This window comes from Chelonoidis abingdonii, chromosome 22, assembly GCF_003597395.2.
Source record: "Chelonoidis abingdonii isolate Lonesome George chromosome 22, CheloAbing_2.0, whole genome shotgun sequence".
In the NCBI taxonomy this organism is placed as follows: domain Eukaryota; kingdom Metazoa; phylum Chordata; order Testudines; family Testudinidae; genus Chelonoidis; species Chelonoidis abingdonii.
In genome coordinates, this window is record NC_133790.1 from 20,261,772 (window position 1) to 20,288,218 (window position 26,447).

Below are 26,447 nucleotides of genomic sequence, written 5' to 3' on the forward strand. Positions count from 1 at the left end.
ATGGGTAGCCTTCTCTCAGACTTGGTGAGTTCTCTGTCATTTATCTATGTACCAAGTACTTCTCATTTATATCTAAAAATCCAGCAGGGTGGCAGGGAAAAAGGAGAACTTCCTGTACTTCTAGAGCGACAATCAAACTCAATAATTTAGTCATTTTAACACTTTTTCCCCAAAATCAGAAAAGTAAATGTGGTACTTGACACTGTTTGTTCCCAATATTTTATTATTCTAAATTTATATTATCCTATTTTCAGGGATATGCAATCAGTAAAGAATGTTCAGTTATTCATTTGAATGTAGTTAGTGACCCAAAGTTAGAAAACAAAATAAAAAGTAAATACTGTATTTTCGAGGTCTGAATACCTATATTTGACAGTCACATGCAGCTTAAGAATGCTTACATTCTAAGTGAGAAACATCCCTCTAATTTAAAGAGCTTTTTAAGGATATAGTCTAGCATTTCAAGGCATGATTTGTTGTTCAAATCCCCTGTTAATACAATATTTCTAAGAATTTTGTATGTGCAAGGATGAGGCGGCAAGAACACCCTGAATACCAAAAACTTGTCTTCTATCTTCCAGGTTCAGTATAGGAAACTATTTCTAATGATTTTTGTATTGGGAATTGGTGGAACTTTCTCATATGGCTTCCAAGTTTCTATGATCAGCTTTCCTTCCATGGTAAGCACAGCATCCTCTACAGCTAAATACATAGTGTCAGGTTCTGGCCTCAGGATGTTCTTCAAGACACCTTGAAATTCTTTCCTCAACTCCTTCCCTTCTCATTCTGTCCATGAAGAACAGTAAGAATAGTTTGTAAAACTCCAAAGGATGACAGCTTAGCAGAATTTGTTAAGGATCATGGATATTTGTAAAGGAACAGGAGACTACCTGCACTAGAGACTTTTACTAGATGGTGAAGGCTCATGTGATTTGCTACTCTTTAAAAAGTGTCTATTTCATTGTATGTATCCCTACTATTGGGAGTCTCAAATGGGCCTTGATGCATAAGTGTCTCTTATAATGAATAGAACATGAAAGGAGCAAACATACAGAGTGAAATTCAATGTACAAATTAAAGTCTGAGCTCTGAACTATTATAGCTAATGAAGTGCCTTCATCTCCCATACCAACTTCATTATAATACTTCAACTGAAGGAGGATAATTCAGAATATGGAAAGAATTGGTTCAACTTACACTATAACTTTTTTTCTAAATTAGAATTTTTAGATATAATAAAAGACCTTATTGTCACAGTTCAGGGCAACTACATCTGTAATCTCCCTCTGTGGTCCAGCAAGGGCACCCAGTCTAGGGTCCCGACTCCTCAGGCATCATCTCTCTTTGATAGAGACGTGTCTCTCTCCCTCCTGGCCAAAATATTTCCAGGCTGCACAGCCCGCTGCTTACACCAAGATCAGGGGCGGCTCGAGCTTTTTTGCCGCCCCAAGCACAGCAGTCAGGCAGCCTTCAGCAGCTTGCCTGTGGGAGGTCCGCCAGTCCTGCAACTTCAGCGTACCCGCCACCGAATTGCCACCGAATCCGCGGGATGGGTGGACTTCCTGCAGGCAAGCTGCGGAAGGCTGCCTGACTGCCACAATTGCAGGGACCGGCAGGGTGCATCCTGCAGCTTGCTGCCCCAGGCACGCGCTTGAAGCACTGGTGCCTGGAGCTGCCGCTGACCATGATATCCCCCCAGCAAGGCAGACTGCCTACACGACCAGCATCGGCACTTCTGCTTTGTCTTCAGAGACTAACAACACTGTAATCACCAACAGTTACAGGTTACCACACAGCCCTTTATAAGCAAGCACGCTTATTCTTAAGATAAAAGCATTACAGACAATACATTAAAACAATAAAAGCACCTACATGCATATTAATAAGCTTACCAGAGATCACCCCAACTCCAACAAGGGCACTGGCAGGTGAACAGTTCTTCAAACCTCACAAAGGACTTTTTCCTGTGGTCACTCATTCATCACTAAAATGCAAATGTTTTTGCTCAGAACAAGAATTTTCAGTCTTATGGGACCTCAGTAGCCCAAAGTCCTCTCAACCCTTCCATAAAGATCGGGGATCCCCTTGGGCTTGAGATCCAGTCTATTTGCTGGATCAGAAAGAAGACCACAAGACAGTTTAAATCAGTATATGCAAGCCTTTCTCGAGGTGGTGGTAGCTCATTGGAGGTGTTACAACCTGAGTGAATGGATCTAATTAGACCCGACTATTCTTAGTTCCTGGGCTTAGTTCCCAGGGCTGTGGTCCCCAGGGCTTAGTTCCTGGGCTGTGGTGCCCCAGCTCCATAGAAATGCATATAATCCCTCAATAGTACATAAACATTTGCATTAATAGACTGATCTCCTAAAATACTTCAACTTAATTCAATAAAGTTTTATTTAATTCAGTAAGGTTTGTGCAAGATATTATCATATTTGTCACACCTATAATCGGGATAATGGATAATGAAACTCCTCCTCCTCTACCCCCCCATTTTTCTTTCTAGTACATCAAGAACTTCATCAATGACACCTGGCAAGAGCGATACCACTCTGTCATCGATGATCAGACCCTCACATTACTATGGTCTTTCATTGTCTCTGCCTTTAGCATTGGGGGATTCTTGGGATCCATCAGTTCAAGATACCTGTCTGCAAAATATGGAAAGTCTGTATCAAGTAAAAAGCACTTTTAAAAACTGTAGTCTATAACAAAGTAGAAAAATTGTGGTTGGCTTTGAGACAATTGTCCCTACAGAAAGGAAGAACGGTCTAGAATAGTCCTTTGGAAGGAATATAGAATATTACCATGACATTTTAAAAGTAAGAAAAACTGAACTCTCAGATTCAGAATGACTAGGATGAATGAGTGTCAGGGAGTATCTAATATAAAAATCTCTCCTTTCATCCAGGGGTATAGACCACATGTCTTTTTTCCCCCAGGAGATGGATTTTCTGATGGATGCCTCATTATACTGTTCAATTTTAGTGCATCCTTGAGGGGGATAGTCAATTGTACAGAATTTCCAAGGGTGAAACTAACATTAAATTCTTACCGATATGGAAGCCTGGCTCTGGGCCCCTTGAAGGGGCTGGGCCTCGGCTCCCCCAGCCAGCCCATCCTCACTACCTGGCCTATACCACCTGGGGCTCCGGCTGCTGCCACAGTAGCAGCAGCTGGGAGCCCCAGGCCCTTTTAAATCGCCAGCCTGGGGCAGCTGCCCTTCCCACCCCCCGTTGGCAGCCCTGCAGCAGCGCTTTAACATCAGCTGCGTATGGGCTGGTACTGGCTTCTTGCTGGTACACCGTACCGGCCTTCTTTCACCCATAAGAATTTCTATCAATCAGATCTTACAGTCCCTACTAGATAATATTGAGGACTCATACACCCAAGGCAACCGGGTGTAAATCATCCCTAGCCTTCTTCCTTCAAAAGCTGGCTAAATGTGCATGTCCTTGGGAAATGAGATCTGACTGCATTAAGAATGCTTCCTGAAGTTGCTGGGATTCTTCTCACTTACAAGGCATAAGAGGAAGAGTGGAGGAGGGAGGCACAAAAGAGCAAAAGGCCAAAGAAAAGAATGGGTCAAAGTTCACTGACACAGCATAGCTGCTAGCTTCAATGAGGGTCATTAATCAGCACAGACAGCACCAATAAAAATGAAGATGAAACAAAAAATGTTTGAGGTGGTGTGGAAGTCATGGGTGTTGCCAGGATTGTTGGTGACCTAATCCAGGTATGAGTAAGTTCCATGATATTTTTTCTTTTTAAATAAAGAAGGCTGACATTCGAACACTTGTAAAGGATACAGACACTTTAACTGTAGGGGATGTGTCCAAAAACAGCTAGGCTGTAGTGCGGCTGAACAGCAGGGAAACAATCTCCAGAGGAGCTCCTTCACAAACTGTGTTCAGAAAGAAACTGTCTAGGAGAGCACTGTGGAGTTCCTCTGCAGGGATAGTGCTAGAAACCCTTAGAGAAACCAAAATCTCAGAACTTAAAGAATTCCCACCAAACAGCACAGATACATGAGTGGGAGGTCTGTTGGGATGAGTATCTTTGAAGAAATAGTATTTCAAAATTTTCATTATAGCCTCTGCTTTACCTGACTGAAGTGCTCCCATTTACAGTGGAATAGTCCACTTTATGCTTAGATCACACCAATTTCGGTATCAATTTAAGTAATGACTCAACAGCATGGCATAAGCAACTGCTAGGTCCCACTTGCAAATTCTTGATTCAATGATAAAGTCTATATATCTGTATATTCAGAGGATAAAAAGAGGGTATTTGGGGAAAGCAAGAATGATGATGCTGCCAGTTTTATGAAAGTCTCTTATGTGCTGTTACAGAAAGAAATGTCTAACGTTCAATAACCTGCTCCTGATAGCAGCTGCATTTTTCTGGGGCTTCAGTAAGATGGCAAAGTCCTTTGAGATGATTTTGATTGGACGTTTCCTTTGTGGTTTATATATAGGTAGGTTGTGTTTGATTTCTACCTGAATAATAATCAGTTGGGATCCCCCTGGTTTTGCAAGGCTGTAAACCAAGGCAGGATCAATATTCCTAAGTGTCAGAATGAAAGAGGTCAATAAGTTGTTATAGGGTGAAAGAGAAAAGATGATAATCCAAAGGATATGGGATAAAGGGGTTAAGGGAGAGAAATGAGAAAATGCATTTGATTGCTTGAGACTATTTTCCGCATAATAATATTCCAGGCTAAGGGAAAACACCTTGGAAGAGTGAATTTAAAAAATATGCAATAAAGCTGACAGCAAAAATATTGCAGGCTTACAAATAATAAGTAAATAAAATGTTCACTTTGTACTGTATCCTGCCCAGACTGAAATGGTTTGCCTCTTATATCTTTTATCCCTCTGTATGTTTATCAAAATTACATCTCAGTCTGACTACACAGGAACAACTTCAGTTAGATTTCCTATTTTTTAAAGAGTAAACCAGAATTCACCCTATTTTTTTATTTTAAAAATGGTTTTGATCTTTCTTAATTTCCACTCAGACAGAAGAATCCGCCTTGTTACATTAAAAAGAACAGGAGTACTTGTGGCACCTTAGAGACTAACAGATTTATTTCAGCATGAGCTTTCGTGAGCTACAGCTCACTTCTTCGGATGCCTAGAATGGAACACACAGACAGGAGATATTTATACATACAGAGAACATGAAAATGTGGAAGTATGCATACCAACTGGAAGAGAAGTGATAATTAAGATGACCCATAGAAGGTGTGAGAAGAACTTAACATAGAGAAATAGATTCAACTAGTGTAATGACCCAACCATTCCCTGTCTCTGTTTAGGCCTAAGTTAATTGTATCTAATTTGCATATTAATACAAGTTCAGCAGTCTCTCTTTGGAGTCTGTTTTTGAAGTTTTTTTGTTGCAAAATTGCCACCTTCAAGTCTGTCACTGAGTGGTTAGAGAGGTTGAAGTGTTCGCCCACTGGTTTTTGAATGTTATGATTCTTGATGTCAGATTTGTGTCCATTTATTCTTTTGCGTAGAGACTGTCCGGTTTGGCTTTATTAGTCTCTAAGGTGCCACAAGTACTCCTGTTCTTTCTGCGGATACAGACTAACACGGCTGCTACTCTGAAACTTGTAACATTGGTTTGTGATATGGAGCCACAGAACTGATCCTACTTCCACTGAAGTTAATAGCAAACCCCACTAATTTCAGTGGGACTTCAGTTACATTTTCCTTCTTTTAAAACAAACTTGTCCTCCCCTCCCTCTTTTCCCCTATTCAAGGTTTGAGTTGCTGTTTACATGGACAGTATTTGGCAGAAATTTCCCCTAAGAAGCTGCGTGGATTTACAACTGCCACTCTCTCTCTTTTTGTAAACATGGGGAAATGCTTAGGGCAAATTGCAGGACTAAGGTAAAATAAATGTATTTATCTTCACAACTAAATTTCTGGGGCCGCAGGTGGGGGGTATCTTTCTATTCATTCTTTATCTATCCACTGTTATCCCATATAGTTTAATTCAGTCTCCCCATTTATCACTCAAAAACATTTGGTAAGTTTCCCAGAACTGTTTGGGGTTCTTTTGGGTCTTGTTTTAATCTATGCTCTCTAGTGAACTTTTAGGAACTGAATCCTTGTGGCCTTTACTGATGGCTGTCGGTGGAATCGCAGCATCGGTGCAGCTGGTCACTCTCCCATTCTTCCCTGAGTCTCCACCCTACCTCCTGATGCAAAAGGGAGATAAGGAAGGCTGCCAGGAAGGTAACATGGACCACCTTAACTCTCTGCTTTTTTTCTAGCTTGTGTCCAGTTACTTAAGCTAGAATCTTGGAAGAGGAAAGGATTCCACACCATTTTGAAGAAAGAAAATAGCACTTGAACACTGTACTTTCTTAATGCTGTCATCAGGACAGTTCAGATGCAAGTTTTTGTGGGGGTTAACATTGTTATTAAAATTAGTGGCCATCATTTCTTTACTCTGATATAGAACTAGTTCAGAAATTAACATTAATGCTATGCTGAGTTGTGGTTATAGTCAGAAAAGTGACAGGGTAAGAATGGTATCTTACTACTGAACAGATCTGATCCCTGAGTGTTTTCTGAGCAGTAACTTTTTCTTGTTAAGAAGGTATAATATTTATCTGTCTAAACTACTAGCCAACAATAACATTGCACAGCACAACTAATAGGTAGTAACTATAATCGACTGAAATATGAATGAATTTATTTAAAATTAAACACTTTAAGCCAGCTGAAATTAGTCACCTTTATTTTGTATAGTCTTTCATATTAATAGTATCCCAAAAATACTATCCTAATAGACACTAGATAAGCTAAAGAATTTGATGATAAAGCCAACAACAGAGGAAGAGAGAAACTAACAGGCATAGGGAAGCAAAAAAATTTTAAAATGACTTTTGAAAAGAAAAGCAAATGAATGAGGCAGAGAAGTAAGAGAAGATAATTTCAGACAGCAGGAAATGGAAGGAAAAGGGCTCTCACACGAACAGTGTGGAGATTGTGAAAGGGAGCAGAAAAGATATTGTTAAATGAGGAGCTGCTGGAAAGTAGGGAACAGAAAAAGGTCAGAGATCCACATTTCTCCTAAAACAGGACAGCTGCTGACAGTATCAACACCTGACAGGGAACAAAGTTGATGTGTATCTTCACTTAAGCTGAAGTGTGGATGGCTGAAAGGATGGTCCTGTATGTACTGATTCAATTAAAGAGTGACAGGGCAATGGATGGGTTTAATAGAGAGTATGGTGGAGCAATCCATCAAACAATGACATAAAAACTGACTGATGGATTGAGTAATTGACTTATTCACTGCATACATTGACAAATATGCATTAGAATATGGAACAATAGATCAGTTGTGGATGGATGAACAGATTAGCTATTTAATATCTTCCTTAATTATCTGGAGGTTGAGGGACAGCAAGTTGAAGAGATTTGGAGAGAATACCCTATTAGCGTTCTGAATACCAGTGAGCACAAAGAAATAGTAAAGAAGGTCTAAAAGTTTAGAAATATTGGTGCAAAATAAAAATAGATTCAACATGGGAGAATTATATGTTAATATAGCCTGTGGTGGAAAATACTAATTCAACAGTGAATAAAGAAATGCCAAAAGAGACATATGGATGATAGTGGTGCAGTAAGCAAGATATTGTGGTTGCTACGTGCTCTGGCTCAGGGAGGGGGGAGGGCTGTCTCTTTAAATTATGAAGCTGAAAGGAATCACCCTCTACTCCATCTGGTCCTGGTGTTACTACTCAATGAATACGATTTGCAAAACTGAATATCTCAACACCAGGAAATACTGACAAACTGAAAGGAGTACAGAAAAGAGCAACAAAAATGACAGACTGGGGGCGGGAGTGTTTGAAGAAAGATCAAAAGTGATAAAATATACAATTTTGCTGAGAAATACCTAAGCAGAGACTGGGAACATGGTAATCATCTACAGATATTTGAATACCAAGAACTGAGAGCATTTTACCTGTGATTATTGAAGGGTTGCCATTAAAAAAGAAAAAAATTATGAAAGACATTACCACAAAAATTACCACATTTTTCCTTATACTTATAAAATAGGAGATCTGTGGTGAATTTTTGAGGGTTCTATTTTCACTACAAGCAATGTTACAGAATTAAGATTTCTAAGATTATATCATTAAGATCTTAATGATAGGTTAAAAAAATGTCAAGAAAAACTTTGACTGCAAGCCGAATTCAGAGATGAGTCTAGTGTAAGTCACTGTATTTCCAGCTCCCTCCATGTGTAAAGTAGACCAATTTAAACACCCTTAGACATCAACACGTGTAAGTAGGTTTAAGGGAGACTAAATTAGTTTAAGGAGGCCTAATGTACACATCATTTCGGATTTCTGCTCACACTCCCTTGGAGAAAATTAGACTCTTTGAAACTCAATCTATTTACTGACGTATATTGCACATCTTTACACATCATTTCTCAGTTTGGCCCCATCTCTCTGACTGTGAGAGTCTAAAACGGTGTATAATACACATCAAGAAGATGAAAGAAGGTATGAATAAGTAGGGAGTACCCTTAATGTTAATTTAAATCTAATGAGATTGACCCTCCTATAAGCATTTTTTTTCCATCTCTTCCCACTCCTTGTGTATAAGTTATACCAACTCAGATTCTCTGAGATTCAGTGGCACAAATTCAGAGGTGATGTATAAGGAGTGTAATTTATACATTGGATGTGGGTGAGAGTCTAATGGAGTTGATTCTAAATTGTTATAAACTTGGACTGCTTTAGATTTACATAGTTCCACATCTTATTTTGGTCCAATGATATTATTAATAATAGTTACTGATTCTGGTAGCAGCCACTATAAGTGCAGGAAGTAAATGATGCTGAAGAGATCACTGGTTGTTTGATGCCCACCTACCTATATATTACATAGCCTAATCCATACTACAGGTGGTTGATGTCACAGATCTAGTATTCCCTCCTCCCTTTTTCTCTGCTTCCAACCCAAGTTCAAAAGATCTGGATTCTCTCAGCACCTAAAAGAAGAGAGGATTCTAACTAATTGATCAATGGCCATGCATGGACACCCCAATGAATCCACTGTTAATAAAGTTAATAAAGGACTGGAAGTCTGGTGAAAACATCAGTGAACAAATTTAATGGGTTTATCTGTTTGTTTTCCAATAATTTTGAGAGTTTTTCCTTTACAGCTTTGAAGCAGTTTTGGGGTGAAGGGAATCATCAAGGAGCAATTGATGATATGGTGAAGGAGCAGGCTACAATGAAAAAAATTGAACCCATGAATGTCCTGGAACTCCTAAAAGACCGATCCTTGCGATGTCAGTTGTGTTTACTGATCATCATTGGTGTTAGCATGCAACTTAATGGTATCAATGCAGTTAAGTAGTCTCCTTGCTTTAAACGTTATTATAAATCACCACTGAGGAAGCAACATATTGTAATACCAGGTGTATTCAAAGATATGAGGCGAGCTCACATAGTCTAAAGATTCCACAAACTTCAATGCAGCCAAAGTGCTGACACAACAGCACCCACCTCCCCTAAAGGTGCAGACAACTACACAGTCCAACAAAGCATATGTTACGTTTTCCAGTCCCCTAGCCACTTTCAAACCACACCCACCAACAATCCAGCTAATGGGAGGGGAAGTCCATTACAATATGCACACTTAATAGCAGGAAGAGTGAAAAATGAATTTGAAAGGCAACAAATCTAAAACTGATAAAAGGATTACACTGTATTTTAAAAAATGCATAATTAATGCACTCAATTCATTGCCACATAATATCACTTAGTCCAAGAGTTTAGTAGGACTGAAAAATAACTTGACATTTATATGGACAAATAAAACAGCCTCAGTTCAGTATGTATATTTGTAATTTATAGAGTTATATATACCCTCATGCTTCAGGACAAAGTCAGCACCTAAGCACTGGGGATTAGGGAGAATCTTTTGCTACAGGCAGTTTATACCATAATTGTCCATTACAGGGATTCCTAGACTGAGTTTAAGGCCAGGAAGAACCAGTAGATCATGTAGTCTGATCTCCTGCACACCACAGGCCACTAACCCCCTCCCCCCACCCAGCTACCTCTACACTGAACCAAGAACCTGGATTAAATTTAAGTATTACAATCATCCTCCAGAGACTAAACTATTGCATGCTACAGGCAGAGAATAGGAGGCATCAAACTGCACCAAGGCCCCTGCAGTGGCATGGAACTGATTTTGTGAGATATACCCAAATGAACGCTTGCACCTTTCTCTGAAGAAACTACTATCAGCCACTATCAGTAAAAGAATACCAGGCTAGTTAGACCCAACATGGCAATATTTATGTTCCTGTGTAAGTCTTCAAGACCATTGAGCACCGTGAGTTCTGTGTTTCAACATCATAACGCTCCATTGGTTTGTTCCACTAACTTTTTTTTTTTCCCCTTCAAAATCTCCAAGACCACTGCAGCTATGGTACAAAGCCTTCATGAAACCCACCTGACCTTAAACTGCTGCTGCCCCATTTTTATTATTATTGTTGTTAATGATACAATTTTTCTTCCTTCTGCAGCCAGAAAAATTGGAACAGATCTTCAGTTGCTGTGAATCAGTTCAGCTCCATTGACTGCAATGAAGCTGCATCAATTTATACCAACTGAGAATCTGTTCTATAGTCTTTCAAAGGATAGTAGGCTTTGTGCACTTGCACTATGGGAATCTGTCACATTTTGCAAGTCTGCATTTGAATGTCTGGGACTCAGTCCTATTCACCTCATTCACCCGCAACTCTCCTGAATTTCAAGGAGAGTTGTGCGTGAAAGCAGGGCAGGGGTTTTGACTCTTCAATTCCTTTCTCCTGATTCTCAATTTTCCATTAACACTGGGAGTGCAAGGATTATGCCTTACAAAGACAGGCAAAGTTTACACAACTCAGAATGGAGGTTAAACATGCATTAGGATCATAATATTTTTCTATTACTATCTTGAGCCAAAAATACTCAAGCAGCCTGTAATTCCCCAGCTCCTGATTTTGTGATTTGGCAAAGTAATGGACTTTCAGTATGTCCACAAAGTTGGAAAGCTCTTTAGGTAACTAATCTTCCACCGATACTATTAAAATCTGTTCCCATGTAAACATCTTCACATAAATGTTAGAGTAAGAGCTCAATATTAACTAGACTATTAAGTACAAACCAGGTTAGTGGGTGAGAAGCACTCTCTCTGCTACCTGGCCCATGACTCATAACCAGTCTTGCACAGGTGTGCTTCAGTGATTTTTTAAAAAATAACCTCTTTCTTTTGTTACATTTTCCAGATCTATTTCTACGCCTTTGATGTGTTCCACACAGCTGGATTTACTCAAGATCGTATCCCCTACATAACTCTGGGAACTGGGACCTGTGAGTTCTGCGCTGCCATAATGTGTGTAAGTCACATTGCAGTAGGAATTGGCATATGTAAAATTTCCATAACCAGGGTGGTGGATAGTTTGCTGAATCAATGAAAAGGGAGGGTCTATTTCTGCAAAAGGATTTTCCAATATGAAGTAGTAGGCTTCTCACCTGTTCTTTGACTGCATCAGCTAGTCGAGTATAGATAAGGTGCCGGCATTTCTATCTCCATGTGATTTGACCTGAGTCAAAGCAAGTTCAGAAGACATGATGGAATAAAACACCAGTAGACACTAGAGTCTTGTCTACACTAGTGCTTCCACTATTGCTCTCACTGGAGGACCTCAGCTAGCGACAGTGCAATGGAGGGAAATTATAAGTTTTAAAAAAGCTCTGGCATTGGGATCCATAAAAGACATTGCAGCCCCAGCTGGTAGTAACACAATTTACTGGAACATCTACAAAATAGGGGGAGCTCACTGAGAGATACGGTGAAGCTTGGCAAGTGAAAAGAAGACGAGGTAAAGGAACTTCAACTCTTTACTATGGGCCCGTTAGAAGGTTGAGTTTAAGTTCTTGATCAAAGCAGAATTGAGGCAGAGGTGAGGACCAGACCTCTCGATCCTCTTAACCTCAGGATATGTACCCCTGATTCTATCTCCGACAATCTTTTCACTTGCATACTTAGCTCATCCCATGATCCCACCTAGTGTTTACTCAAAGAGAGCTCATTCAATAGAATTCACCTTTCTAGGAGTTGTAGGGAGGCATCTACACAACAGGAAGAGCAGAATGGGCTTCTGAAAAGGACATCATTTCTGTTCCATGTCTTCTTTCACTTGGGAGGGACATCAACTGCCAGTTCCATTAGGAACTTGGTAGAAAAACAATTGGAATCTGTGAAAACTAGAGAAGAGAGAGGTTCTGCACAAGAAAGAGCTGCTGGCACAATGGGATTACTAGTACCGTTTTTCATAGATTACAAGGCCAGAAGGGACCACTGTAATCCTAGTCTGACCTCCTGCATAACATAGGCCATTGGACTTGCCTGAATTAATTCTTGTTTCAGCTACAGCATATCTTTTAAGAAAGACATCCGCTCTTGATTTAAACATTTCCAGTGATGGGAAATCTGTCACAACATTTGGTAAATTGTTCCAATAGTTAGTTAGCACTTTGTGCCTTTTTTCGAATCTAAAATTGTCTAGCTTCACCCATTAAGGCAACCTCTAGCCATTAAGGCAGTTTTGAGGCAGCAAAGCAAGATACTGTGTTCAGAATGGAGATTTTCCTGATGAGGTCAAATAGCTTATTGAGTCACAGTGATTATCTGACACATTTTCCTTGAAACTTTTGGTAGGGAATTTTTTTTCCTGAACAGCTCTAGTTTTCATATTGGCAGGGACTACATGGGAAGTCACACACAGGAAGAGGAAAAAGACAGAAGGGCATATGCCAGCATCCCTCACCAAAATATAACGGTAGGATACAGAAAAGCCCAGTGAAGTCTGGAACCTGATTATGAGCTCATTGACCTATTACACGCAAGACAGATGAATCCTGGTGAAGAATACCAATACAAGAGACAAATAGGAAAGGTAGTTTTAGTGTCTGACTACCACTTTTGCATTGTGTGTCCTTCAGAGCCTCATCATTGATAAGTTTGGCAGAAGGATGCTGCTGTTGGGGGGATATGGACTGATGGCTTTGATACTCATACTCCTCACAACAACTCTCTCCCTGCAGGTAAATAAACATTCCCTTTCTTTGTGTCCTTTACCGATAACTTCCCTAGTTGGGATTCTTGTCTACAAGAACAAACAATATCTATAGCACTCATTCAGTTAGTTCTTAAATGTTCTATTTGTGACTTTCAGAACAGTCATCTCCAAAAAAGGAGAGAAAATTATCTTTAGTCTGAGACTCCTTAAGGCAGTGGTCCCCGACACAGTGCCCGCCTAGTGCCCAGCAGGGGAGAGAAGCCACGGCCCCACGCCTGCCGAGGACAGAAAACTCCAGGGCTGCTTGGGGCAGTAAAAAGCCAGGAGCCGGCCCTGGCCAGAACCCTGCCGCTGGAGAGCCAGAGCATTGTCCCTGCCCAGGCTGCAGCGGCAAGAGGGGGTCCCAGAGTGTGTGAGGAGCCGGGGAGGGAGAGAAGTGGGACCCGGGATGCAGGGAGGGAGAAGGGGTCCTGCTGCCGCCACCGCTACCACCACTGCTGCTGCTCCGAGTCTTCCTAGGGCGGCGCGGCATTTCACCGCCTGAGTGGGCTGTGCAGGGCGCCGCCGGGCTGGGCGGGGGGCACGGATCCCAGCTTGCGCGCTGATGGGTCGAGTGGATGGGCAGCCCAAGCTCCCAGGGAGCTGCTCACTCCTGCCCCCAGACCCAGCCCACTGCGCACCTCCCCTGCCTCAGCCCCACGCTGCTTGCCCCAGGCCCTCACAGTGCCGAGGTGGGGAGAGGCAGAGGCCGGCTCCAAGTGGGGCAGCCAAGGATACTGCCCCGCCGCGGAACCCCCTCGGGCACCTGGGGGTCAATGTCCATCCTTTCCACTCTGCCTGCATGGGGCTAGGGAAGCAGCTGTCAGCGCCTGCCCCTCTCAGCCCTTGCACCCCCCATCCCGCTCGCAGCCTCTTCACTTGTACCTCCCCCCATCGCTCCTTCACCAAACTCCTTCCCCTTGTACTCTCCCTTCACCTGCACCTCTCCTCTTGTACCCTCCCCCAGACCTCTCCTCCCGCACTTTCCCCTTCCCCTGCACCTCTTCTTTCACAACCCTCCTGATACCCTCCTCCTCCATGAGTACATCACACCCTGCTTCTCTGCCAGTGTAGAGCTCCCAAGCCCCCCCCCACCCGCTCCTCTGCCTGAACCCTCTTTACTAGATCCCCATCTCTTTTTGGGTACAAGGTTTGAAGGTTAGTCCCTATGCCTTCCATGTGCATTTGGGTGCATGTTGGGGAGGGCACTGGTGGGGATGGAGGAGAGCTCAGGGCTGGGGTGGGGGGCAGCCAAAATTTTTTTTGCTTGGGGGGGCAAAAAACCTAGAGCCAGCCCTGCTCCAGCAGACGCGGCACCTGCCTAGTGTCCAGCAGGGGTGAGAAGCCAGGGCCCGCGCCTTCTGGGGACAGAGTACTTTGGGGCTGTGGGCACCGGTGTTCTCTGTCCTCGTGGCTTCTCTGCATTCATATATTATGTAATATTAAATATGATGTTTTTTGTATTATTTAATGTACAAATACAAAATAAGTCTTGAAAAATTGTTGGTGCCCATCCCACTCTTCTGAAAACATGAATGTGCTGCTGGCCGCAAAGAGGTTGGGGACCACTGCCTTAAGGTCCTCCAAACCATGCTGGCAGGAAATCACCACGTCAGTCTATTAAGGTATTAACAAACACGGTTACTGTCCCTTTGTCTTCCCCTTTAGCATCAGTTCTTTTGGATGCCCTACTGCAGTGTTGCTCTGATTTTCCTGTTCATTCTCATCTTTGCAGCTGGACCAGGTTAGTACATAGATGTGAGGAGAAAGAGGTTGGAAAAAGAATGAACCATCTAAATATACTAACATGAAGGGACTATATACTGATAGCTGAACAAATTAAATTCAGCATAATATAAATTTAAAATATTTATAATATTTTGCAGAATTATAGCCAACGTTTGGTATTCAGATTAATACTAAGTATTACTATTCATCCCATCACCCTTGGGAATGGCCTAATAGCCACTCTGGCAGCATGTTCTAGCCACGTCTCTTCCTTTCCCAATACGCTCCCTACACTGGGGGCTGACACAGTCTAGAGCCATTCTAGCTCCTCTATGTTGACTGGGAAACACTCTTACAATGGAGGTATTCTTTGGAAGCTAATTCTACTAACTATACACTCTTAAGAATCTCACTGTAGGTCAAATATGAAATATAAAGGCTATATGTGAATGTTAGTAGCATGACTTTGATTGGATCACACCTTTAAGTTACACTGCCATAACTTCTGCAGTGTTAGGAGCTGGACTATTTACTGCAATAAAAATTAAACCAGAAAAGTTCTTGCAAGTGACACTGATCAAAAAAGAAAGTTTACCAATGAAAAAATCTGAGTTCCTCCAGTAGGAAAGACTGAAAAAAGAACTTACCACTAAAAATACTACTGATTGTGCATGGACTATTAGAATTTAATGCCTCTGATTCTTTTTCCCCCTACTTAGATCAGTGTAAACTAGTGGTAATGTCACTGATGTCAATGGAGTTATCTCAGTCTAAAACTGGTGTGAAATTGGAATCCAGTCTAATATCTGTAAACTTTACACTAAAACTTCACTGGATTTAAATTAGCTTAAAAATGAACAAGCATTTATTTTTTACTATTTAATTATTAGTCTGAGAAATCTTTTCCTTTCCAGCTGGAGCTTCATTCCCAGTCATGGTTGAACTCTTCACCCAGTCATCGAGATCATCCGCATTAGTGATCTCCATGTCTCTACACTGGGTAGGCCTCTATGTGATTGGGATGATTTTCCCATACGTAGTGGTAAGTGAATCTAAATTGAGCTCTTCTTGAGGGGGCCTGATTTAAAAAAAAATTGGAGAATATTTCTGTGCCAAAGCAATGGCATCAAAACACACCGGCATATCAGGAATCCTGGGTTTTGGAACAACCATAACATTCTTGCTTCCTAGCCATGAGTAGACATGCCTTAACACAGAACTCAACCCTTATCACTGAGGTGAAGAGTGTGGGATTGCTCCATTCAGATCACCATTTGAAATTAAGATATGTTCTTTAAAAATTCCCAAACTATAACAGTCAAGGCTAACCAGGGAAGAGAATTAACTTATTTTCTCTCTCTTTTGGTTTTCAGAAAAGCCTCGGTACCTTCTGCTTCCTCATTTTTGTGGGCTTCATTTCGATCTCATGGATTCTTATCTACAGGTTCCTTCCAGAAACAAAAGGCAAATCAGTCATGGAAATTAAAGAGGCATTCAATAATTTAAATTTCAGGAAGAAATGTGCCCAGGCCATGGGAGAGAATCCCTCTGACAAATGTACCAAGTTATGACTGGACAGAAGAGGATTAATTTCTTAAAGGGACAGAAAATGGTGTCACATGCAAATGAATATTAAAAAAAAAGAGTGTTAGCTTTAATATTTTATTAAATATTATTCTATATTCCATATTAATTTCTTTGTGCAAACAGACTTTATAGAAGATCACCCCATGTGATTCTATAACACATGTGTCTTTCAGTATCTAATGGACACCACCATCAGTTACATAGCAATGTGCATTTCATGTTAAGATTCCAGTTTACAAAAAACAAATCAAATGTGTACTTGCATACTTGGAAAGTCACCCAAACCTTATTTCTGCCCATGTAAGGACACTGAGACAATTTGGCTTTGCAATATATAACATTATAGATAATAAATAAGACGGTTTATATGCCTGAATTTGTTGCCCTGTTGGTCACTTTGACTGTGCTGTCCTATGGCTCAGTAACCATGTCGATGGAGCACACTTTCATCCCAAATGGGTAACTCATAGACAACACTGAATCGGAGAGTCAAATGATGTTAAAACCAACAGAATATCACTTACATTTGTATTCCTGAAGTATCATCATTTTTCCTATCCTACAATTCAGATTGGACTGGGTCAGACACAACTGTTTGCTTATGCACTTAATCCAACCATTCTAAACCTTGTCTAGTCACTGACAATAAGGGCTGGGCAGGATTTTACTGACAATGTTTTTTTGAGAGAAAATACCCATTTGCAGAGAAGGTTTATCAGGTCCAGGATGAGATTTCCACAGTGATTTGAACCTGGGTTTCCAACATACCAGGAGAATGCCCTCCTCAATGGGCTATATCAAGAATTCAAACCTGGGTGTTCTGTATCCCAGATGAATGTTCTAATCACTGAGCTATAGAGTCAGTCTCTCTCCTCATTTTGTTGGAGCTGCTCAACTTTGTATAAATAGTTAAATATTCATTGGCCAGACAAGGAAAGACACTGATGGAGACAGAGATTTAAACCTAGGTGCCCTATTGTAGGGGCACTCACCTACCACTGGGCTACTAGCTATTCTGAGGTCTGTCTCTCTTTTTTTTTTTTTTTTTTTTTTTTTTTGCAAAGCATTTGAAAAGATCTTTTTTTCCTTCTGCATTGAAATGAAAATAAAATTCTGAAACCTCAATTTTTTAAGAAACAATTCTTGTTTTCCAGTCAGACCTACTGAAAATATTTTAATTCAATATAGACAATACAAAAACATTTGGAAATGTATGAGAATGGCATGAAACGACATTCCATGAGCAACTCTGTGCTGAGTCACTTCCCTGATCTCAGTTACTCAGAGTATTCTCACCAGCAAGTGAACAACAGCCTGTGGAACATTAACAAGAGAACTGACTGGAACTGATGTTTGGAACACAGGTCAGTTCTGAAAAATGCACGTTTTGGCAGTAGTTTTCTAAGAAACGTGTATTCAGATGATGGGAATAGCACAAAATACACTTGTCAATGCATTTGCTATATATGTCATGAATGACTCAATAATGAATTGGGTAAGCATAAATGTCAGTATATTTAAATGTTAAAGGGCCTGATCTTCCCTTCCTGTTTTAGGTTCAGAGGGAATGAAAATAACCAAAAGCCACATAAATGTCCTAAAATCTATTAGAAGGGAAGAACCACCAATATGGCACATTGTCCCCTCCTTCCTGAGGGTGAAATACACCACATTACTGTGCATAGCCAATACAGAGCACTGGGAATCTACACTATGCTCCGGTGGAAGCATGAAGGGGACTACAAACTAGACAATTCTCAAAAGTTTCAAAAATATGAAAGAAATCTTCTTTAAAAGAAATCAGGTGTCTAGTGAGACCATGCTATAGACTGGGGTCAGCAGCTTTTCAGAAGTGGTATGCTAAGTCGTCATTTATTCACTCTGATTTAAGGTTTTGCGTGGCAGTAATACATTGTAACACTTTTAGAAGGTCACATTTTATAAGTCTATAATATATAACTAAACTATTGTTATATGTAAAGTAAATAATGTTTTTAAAATGTTTATGAATCTTCATTTAAAATTAAATTAAAATGCAGAACCCCCCAGACTGGTGGCCAGGACCCAGGCAGTGTGAGTGCCCCTGAAAATCAGCTCACATGCCGCCTTTGGCACGTGTGCCATAGGTTGCCTACCCCTGCTAAAGACCTACGCAGTAAGGGTAAGTCATGTGATAGCTCAGTGGTTTGAGCGTTGGCCTGCTAAACCCAGCCTTGAGAGTTCAGTCCTTGAGGGGACCCATTTAGGCATCTGGAGCAAAAATCTGTCAGGGGGTTAGACTACATGACCTCCTGAGGTTCCTTCCAACCCTGTTATGATTCTGTGTGAATTTTACCACTTAACACAATAGAGATTCAGGTGAGCTAAACCTGAGCAGTACTGTGATCTGGTGGTCAAGGTCACAATGCCTGGAGCAGGGAGTCAGGAACAGCCCTGTGGGGGACAAGAGCCACCGCTATGGGTAGAGTTGCAGACACAGAAAAAAGTCAGACAGGAGAATAATGCTATTGGTCACTTTTTCATGCTGTGAGAAACTTTGCAACTTTACTGAGAACCACGTTAAAACCAGACAACCACAATAAATGGAACTGACTTTGCAAAGAACAGTGGTTATTAGCAGGAATAGTGAAAATGATGTTTCCCAAATTAATGTTAAATTAAACTATTAAAGTAGTAAAACTGAAGGGTATCTAATTAAAAATGCATACTGAGGCACAAACAGAATAAAAGGGTGAGATCAGATTTGTTTTCAATGAATGCGGAGGTAATTTAAACACAAAAGTTGTCCAAGCACAAGGATAGCCATGTCAATCATACAACAAGACCACAAGGTCTGCAGAAGTGAGTTACTCTCTTCATAAAGTAGTGCAAACCAAAATACATTCATTGACCCAGAACTGGAGGACAAAGTTCTGATGATTATGAAGATACAGAAAGAGCTTTGTTGGGTTCTTTTATAATTCACAGAGGACGTTTCCATAACAGATTGGTTTGTTGTGCTGAAAATAAATGAACAAAAAGTGAATTTCAAAACATATAACGGAGCAAAATACAATCATACCAAGCAAATATAAAATCACTCGTGACTACCCCAATGTTAAAAAGTAGTAAGTTTGTTTCATACAGAAGTCACAAAATGAGCCCATGTGGCAAAGCTACCCTGTCATTTCTGTATAAGGAAAGATGCCACTCAATAGAAACTGAACCAGAGGTACAATGTCGCATCATGCTCACCATCATTCAACAATACCACAAATACATGCTCACAGGAATGACTGCTGAATCTGTCAGCATTATTTCATGAAGATTCCCACGTCATGCTAAGAAATCCCCTTGGAGAAAAAAAGGGGCATACGCAGGCAGGCAGGCAGGCAGGCAATGACAGCATAGCAGAGACGGTACAATAAAAGGAAATGCATTCATAGAACATCTTCATAGGAAGAGAGCCCTGGAGTCTGATTCATCTTTATCAGTTAAGAAACAATAATTAATAGTCCATCATGAAAAAATTGCCATTCTAGACCAACCATGGCTTGCCTAAAAGAATTCTTCTAAACACAAATAAGACCCTTTTTATAGGTCTTAGCTCTATAGCATTTACGTGAAACCTTAACTCAGAGCTGGACCATTTCTCCTGAGCCACAACAAAAGAGGCTTATGTTTGTTCTTAGAACAATCCAGAGAAAGGTTAGGCAGAAAGATTATCTAATATATCTGAGTCCTGGAACCCCCTAGTTTTGTTCCTGCTTGGCTACAACTAACAGAAGAAACAATATAGGAGCTGAAGCCAGAAGTGGAGCCAGAGGACCACCTAGAGGCAGGATGCAAGAAAGCCAAGGAATTGTATTCCTTGGTGAAGGGAATACGACTGTGGAGCTTGGAACTCCCATTTTGAAGAGCTTTGCTGTTTGCAAGGTCTGTGTGGAAGTTAATTCCAAGGTAAATCAGTTTCTCTGTAGAGTCCAGAAAACTTGCCAAGGTTCACGATCAGACCTAGCATCAGGAAGAGATTTAAAGTTAGGAATACTGCTGCTCCTGTTTCTAAGTAAGAACTGCCCCAGACTATCTAGTGAATAACTGTACTTCCAAAGGTGAACTCCTACAACTGCAATGAGTTTTGTAAAAACTCTGGGGGTTGAAGAAAGACGGGGAAAGATAGCATAGTACTGGAATATAGGGTTGAAGGGAGAAACTGAACAAGAGGTACTGTGGAGCAATCAGCATATGAAGATAAGCATCATGTGGAACTATGGATGCTAAGTAATAGCCTGTACTCATAGCTAGAATGACTAACCAGGTCAACTCCAGTTTGATCTTCAGGGGACTGACAAACTGTAACTATAGTGAATAGGAAATGCCCAATGAGTGGAGGAAGAGCTCATTGGTCCCGATCTTCAAGCCTAAAGGAGATGTGCAAGAACATAGTAATTAGTGACCCATCAAGTTACTGAGTCACACGATGAAATGGCCAGAAAGAATTATTGAGAAAACACTTCAGGAGGAGCTGGAGCTTCAAGTAAGCAATAACGAATTTGGGTTTATTCCAGGAAGCTCAGCACTGGATGCAGTGTTTTCACTCTGAATATTGAAGGAGAAATACAAGGAGTTGTATTTAGTGCCTGTGGATTTAGAGAAGGCCGCCAGCAGCTTGACTGTGAGGCTCAGTCCTGGCTACTTGAAGCCTCAGCGGCTTCTCCACAGGAGGCTGCAGCACCCAACTGCCTACCTGCTTGGTCAGCCTAGACTGAACTGAGCTGCTCCCTTTTGAACTCTCCCTCCACTCCGTCCAGCAGGAGCGAAGGGGCATGGCTTCCTGTGTTCAGAGCATCTCCTTAACTCTCACCTCACCAGTGCAGGGTTTGTTCATCCCATCACAGGGAGACAGAGCTAAAAAAAAGAATTAGGTAGGCAAACAGCAAAAGTTGGAGGAAGACTATTAAACAATGAATCTTAGTCAAAAAAAACCCAAAAAAGAAAATTCAATTGGTATTGATTGCTTAGCTGGTAGACCCTGATATCCAGATGCAGAGCTGGTTAGGACTGTGCCCACTGCTAAACTGGTGAAACAATTCTATTCTCTTACATAATTATTAATTTATAGGGTACTTCAATTCACAGCAGAGCTATTGGGACAGAATTATTCATTTTTATATCAAAAGTCCTAAAGTTCAGTGTCCGAATTCCATCCAGGACATCCTCCACTTCCGCCAGTTAACAACTCAGAGCTAATTTTCAATTTATATTGAAGACAAAATAAGTTATGATAAACAGAATCCTGTTTAGAATTTAGGCCTACACTAACTTGCTCCCTCCTCCCCCAATCCGTGAGTATTCAGGAAAAAAAGTTCCTCATCAAGAAGACCACTGCATTTGATTGGACTGGACATAACTGTTGGTTCAAATATTTAATCCAACCCTTCTAAACTGTGTACAACAGCTGAAATAGACTTTAGGTAACTGAAAACCTTGAAAGTAAAATTTAACTTGAATCACATGGTGCCAGCTCGCTACTGGTATGACAGCATAATTCAAGTAAGGACGCCCAGAGCACACTTCATCCCTTTGACAGGAAGGAGTCCGTGATCAACAGCAATCAGCTCTTTTGTAGGAGATGGCTAACTGTGTCTCAGACCTGGTGAGTACCTGGTCATTTAATCTAGGGGCTCTATTTAGTAGTAGCAGACCAAAGAGAGATATAATACTAGAAGAACAGGAAAGATTCAACATCTTTAGACTGTTCTATGTTAGTAAAGCATATAGCATAGTGAAGTCTTAGACCGTGACAGGGGCTATTACATGCTACCATAATACAAATAATAATCTTGTTTCCCTTGATCACCACTGAAATCTGTTGCCTCTTTTCATCATATCATACTTAGAATGACTGTATTTGATAATTTGTTTTTCCAAACAAATACCATTAGTAGACTAATTATCACTTTCTTCTCTGACCATCCAAATGGCTCCTAAACTGCTCCAGCTTACGAGGGAAAAAAATTCAGGAGTCTCTTGTTTCCTGTGATGGCAGAGATAAGTCACTTTGAAACGATGGACTAGCTATTCTATCTATATAGGGATGAAATCCTGGCTTTATTAAAGTCAATGACAAAACTCCCATTGATTTCACTAGGGCAAGAATTTCACCCTAGGTACTTATATTAGCATCTGTTGTGTCCAGGTGCCATCAAAGAGGCAAAATGTTAATTTCTCTTTCTTTCCTGCCTGCCATTGAAAGATAGAACTAGAAATCAACAAGATGAAAGTCAATAAAGACAAGTGCAAAGTACTACACCCAGGAAAGAAAACTCAAATGTACAAAACCAAAACGGGGAATCACTGGCTAGGTGGTAGTACTACAGAAGAGGATCTGGGGGTTTATAGTGAAACTGAGTATAAGCTAACATGTCACAGTTGTGAAAAAGGCTCATATCGTTCTGGAGTGTATTAACAGGAGCGTCGTATACAAGGCACAGGAGATAACTGTCCCACACTGTTCAGGACTGATAATGCCTTAGCTGGAGTAATGTGTCCATTTTGGGTGCCACACTTTAAGAAAGATGTGAACAAACTGGAGGTAGTCCACAGAAGAGGAACAAAAATGATAAAAGGTTTAGACTGCCTAACCTCTGAGGAAAGGTTAAAAAACTGGGTACTTTGCATCTTGAAAAAGACAAATGAGTGGGGGCCCGATAGTCTTCAAATATTTTAAGCGCTATTATAAAGAGAGTGGTGGATCAATTGCTCTCCATATCCACTAAAGGTAGGTACAGAAGTAACAGGCTTAATCTGCAGCAATGGAGATTTAGGTTAGATATTAGGAAAATCTAACTATAAGGATAGTTAGGTACTGGAATAGGCTTCAGAGAGAGGTTGTGGAATCCCCATCATTGGAGGGTTTAAGAAGAGATTAGATAAATACCTGTCAGGAATGGTTTGGGGAAAGAGGTGGGTTTTCAGTTTATCTATGAATGTGATGAGGTTACAAGCCTCTCCTATTTGGTCTAGTAACAAGTCCAATGGTCTTGCTTTGGTTCTCATGAAGGTTCTAGCTCCTACAGGCACAAGTCCCCCGCTACTGGTCAACAGTTTGTTCCAGTGGAACACAGCTGCTGTAGCAAGCCATGGTCATACTAGGTGAAATTACCTTTAACATAGCCAGGACCAGTTCCATGGGAGGGTTTGAACTAGACTGGGTATTCAATGGGGAGCCAGTGAAGAAAGCACCATATTGAGTTGATGCATTCCTAATAACTTGTGTGGGGGGGGGGGAGTATTTAAAAAAAAATAGAGACCCGTCGCCAGGGAATGACCAGACTACTGTAAGCCTCCTTTCTCCTCCTCACCACATTGTCTGTCCTCACCCCTTCCATCTCTGCTCCTGTCTCCTCTGATCTATACCACCACCCCTTGTGTCCACACACCACTTGCTCTGTGTTCCCCCTAGCCCCTGCCATGTCCAACCTACACACAATATAAGCATCAGTGACCAAGCCCTTGAGAGCCCCTTGCCCTTCCCCTCCCCACACTGTGGGCAGCCCCTCTGGCACTGGGCTCACCTTGTTATGCTGCTCCTTCTGCCTGGAGCTCACCGCCCTGTGCCAGGCAAAGTGAGGGGAAGGGTGGGTGCAGATCAGAGGGAAGCACTGCAGGAGCAGGGCCCACTGTCCTTCCCTCCCTCCTACCCTACAGGAGGAGTCAAAGCAGGGCTGAGCCCAGCACAGCTGGAGCCGAGGTCTACAACTCCATGCTAGGCATGTAGCTGGAGCAGCGGGGACCCTAGCTCTGTTGTGGCCAAGGCCAGCCAATCATCTACACACACAGTGCTCTCCATCTCCAGCAGTCTCCCCCAGTGGTAGACCAGGCTCTGGAGCTGACACCACTTCATGGCAGCAGACAGCCAAGCCAGAGCCTCAACAGCAATGACACAGCTCCCTGGCTCCAGGTCCCCATCCTCCTCTTCTGAGCACTAGGCTGCCTCGTGTGGTGTTTAGATGTTGCTTGAAATTGTTAGAACTAGGAGCACTGGCTGTTGGGAGTCTGAAAGGACAGGAAACAGGAAGGTGGGGGGAGGAGTTGAGGAGGCAGAGTGAGAATTACAGAGGGTGCAGCAGCAGCTTGGTAAAGAGGTTTCCACTTTAAAAATAAAGTCCTGTTGAAGTTTGTTAGTACCTTGCCTGATTGATACAACACCTTGGCCCACTGATTCCTCTGGGCCAGCATGCACTCCTCGCTGGCCATTTCCCTCACAGCTGCTTCCACCACATCCATGCTGATGAACTCGCTGAAGTCCAGCTCACTCATGAAGGGCTCATGATAATAACTTGCGTTGCTGAGGAGGTAGTCTGCTATGTTTTGAATTAGCTGGAGCTTTCATAAGTCAGGGAGCTTCATTTCTGGTTATAGACCATTACACTAGAGGAACCTAGATATTACAAATGCATAGATCATCGTAATCTCAGGTTTAAGTCTGATAGCATTTGGATAGGACTACACCTTGGGACCATTCAGAAGCTGAAGCTATTACAGGGTACCACCGCTTCTTTATTAAGTGGAGCTGCAAGTTGGGAGCACATTAGACTTAGACCAGAGCTCTCTAATCTCATCAGATTCCAGTAAACGTCCAGGTGGTATTCAAGATATTGTTTTTAATTTATGAAGTGCCTAATGCTCTAGGATCTGATTAGTTGAAGGATCACCACTTTCCCCAGTATGCAATGCCAGAGTTAAGATAAGCAAAGGTGCTTCAGATGGAACTCCTTCAATATAAACATAAGGGAGTAGGTGGCAGTGTGTGCTCTGTGAAGGATCCTTGATCTTGGAACCCAAACTCCAGAGACTAGATTTGTTAACTTTTCTGGCATAGACCAAAGGCCATATTTCTTCTCTTTCCTCTAGAACTGCTGAGGAGTTTGTGGGCTGAGGTTACCTCACCTACCTTGTCTCTAACAAAGAGGTCTAGCAGGTTGTGTGTGGATGTATTTCCCTGTCTATTGACAAAATGACCACATTCACCAGAGCACATCTAAGTATCTTAATCTGACCTGAAGCCTGGTTGACAGGGATCTGGATTGTTGGACATGGTGGGGGTGGGGGTAAAGAAAGGCGCAGAGTTGTGGAGGGAATCGATCAGAACACACAAATACCCACTTCTACAATTATTCTTGTGTCTTAAGGAAGAGGAAGATTAAAGAGGAAGGCAACCACCATTTATACACCTCTACCCCAATATAATGTGACCCAATATAACACGAATTCGAATACAATGCAGGAAAGCAGTGCTCTGGGGGGGGCAGGGCTGCGCACTCCGGCGGATCAAAGCAAGTTCGATATAACACAGTTTCACCTATAATGTGGTAAGATTTTTTGGCTCCCAAGGACAGTGTTATATTGGGGTAGAGGTGTACATATTAAAGTCTTATTAGTGCAATTGCAGTCTGTTCCCAATTACACACTTTAATCTTTATTAAATTTTAGACTACTTCACCTTTCAAGACAAACATGGCACAATCTTGTAGTCGTTACCCTGAACATGAGAAGGCAATAGAAACAAGGACAAAAGAATGCAGCAATGGGACTCAGACAATTAGTATGAGGTAATTAGGCTACATTATGAATTCTGATGTACCAGAGCACTTTAAAATACTTAGCTAGTCATATTCCTTGATTTGGAACATTCAGTCTTCTCATATTTGAAACATTTATTGCATCTACAGAAGCATCTTTTGAGCATCCACAAAGAATGTAATTTCAAAATTACTACAGACGCAGCTCAGAAGGATGTTTCAGAAACAGTAAATCAGCATTGTCTTTCTTGTGATGTTTACTCTCTAGGATCTTCATTCTGTAACTTATTTACCACCATCCTGTGCAGTGCTAAGTGCCCTCAGCTGCCACTGAGGTTAGTCTGGGGGCTGATCTTAAGAGGTGTTGAGTCTTGCCGCTATGCACCCCAGAAATAGCTATTTTTATTT

The 26,447-nt window shown here is 41.5% G+C and overlaps 2 protein-coding genes across 2 annotated transcripts in view; both read left to right on the top strand.

Moving 5' to 3' along the window:
• On the top strand, positions 1-16,460 carry LOC116824314 (solute carrier family 2, facilitated glucose transporter member 11-like). Its single transcript, XM_032779501.1, has 12 exons — positions 1-24; positions 582-680; positions 2,507-2,667; positions 4,353-4,477; positions 5,771-5,900; positions 6,100-6,248; positions 9,205-9,392; positions 11,326-11,436; positions 13,046-13,147; positions 14,830-14,905; positions 15,804-15,931; positions 16,263-16,460. Exons 1-12 carry the CDS (start codon positions 1-3, stop codon positions 16,458-16,460), a joined length of 1,491 nt encoding a protein of 496 aa, XP_032635392.1.
• Positions 16,461-22,087: 5,627 nt separating this feature from the next.
• LOC116837119 (solute carrier family 2, facilitated glucose transporter member 11-like) overlaps positions 22,088-26,447 on the top strand; it is a 25,924-nt gene continuing 21,564 nt past the window's right edge. The window contains exon 1 of the mRNA XM_075059908.1: positions 22,088-22,111. Within this exon, the coding sequence (XP_074916009.1) occupies positions 22,088-22,111 (24 nt within the window). The remainder of the gene's footprint in view (positions 22,112-26,447) is intronic.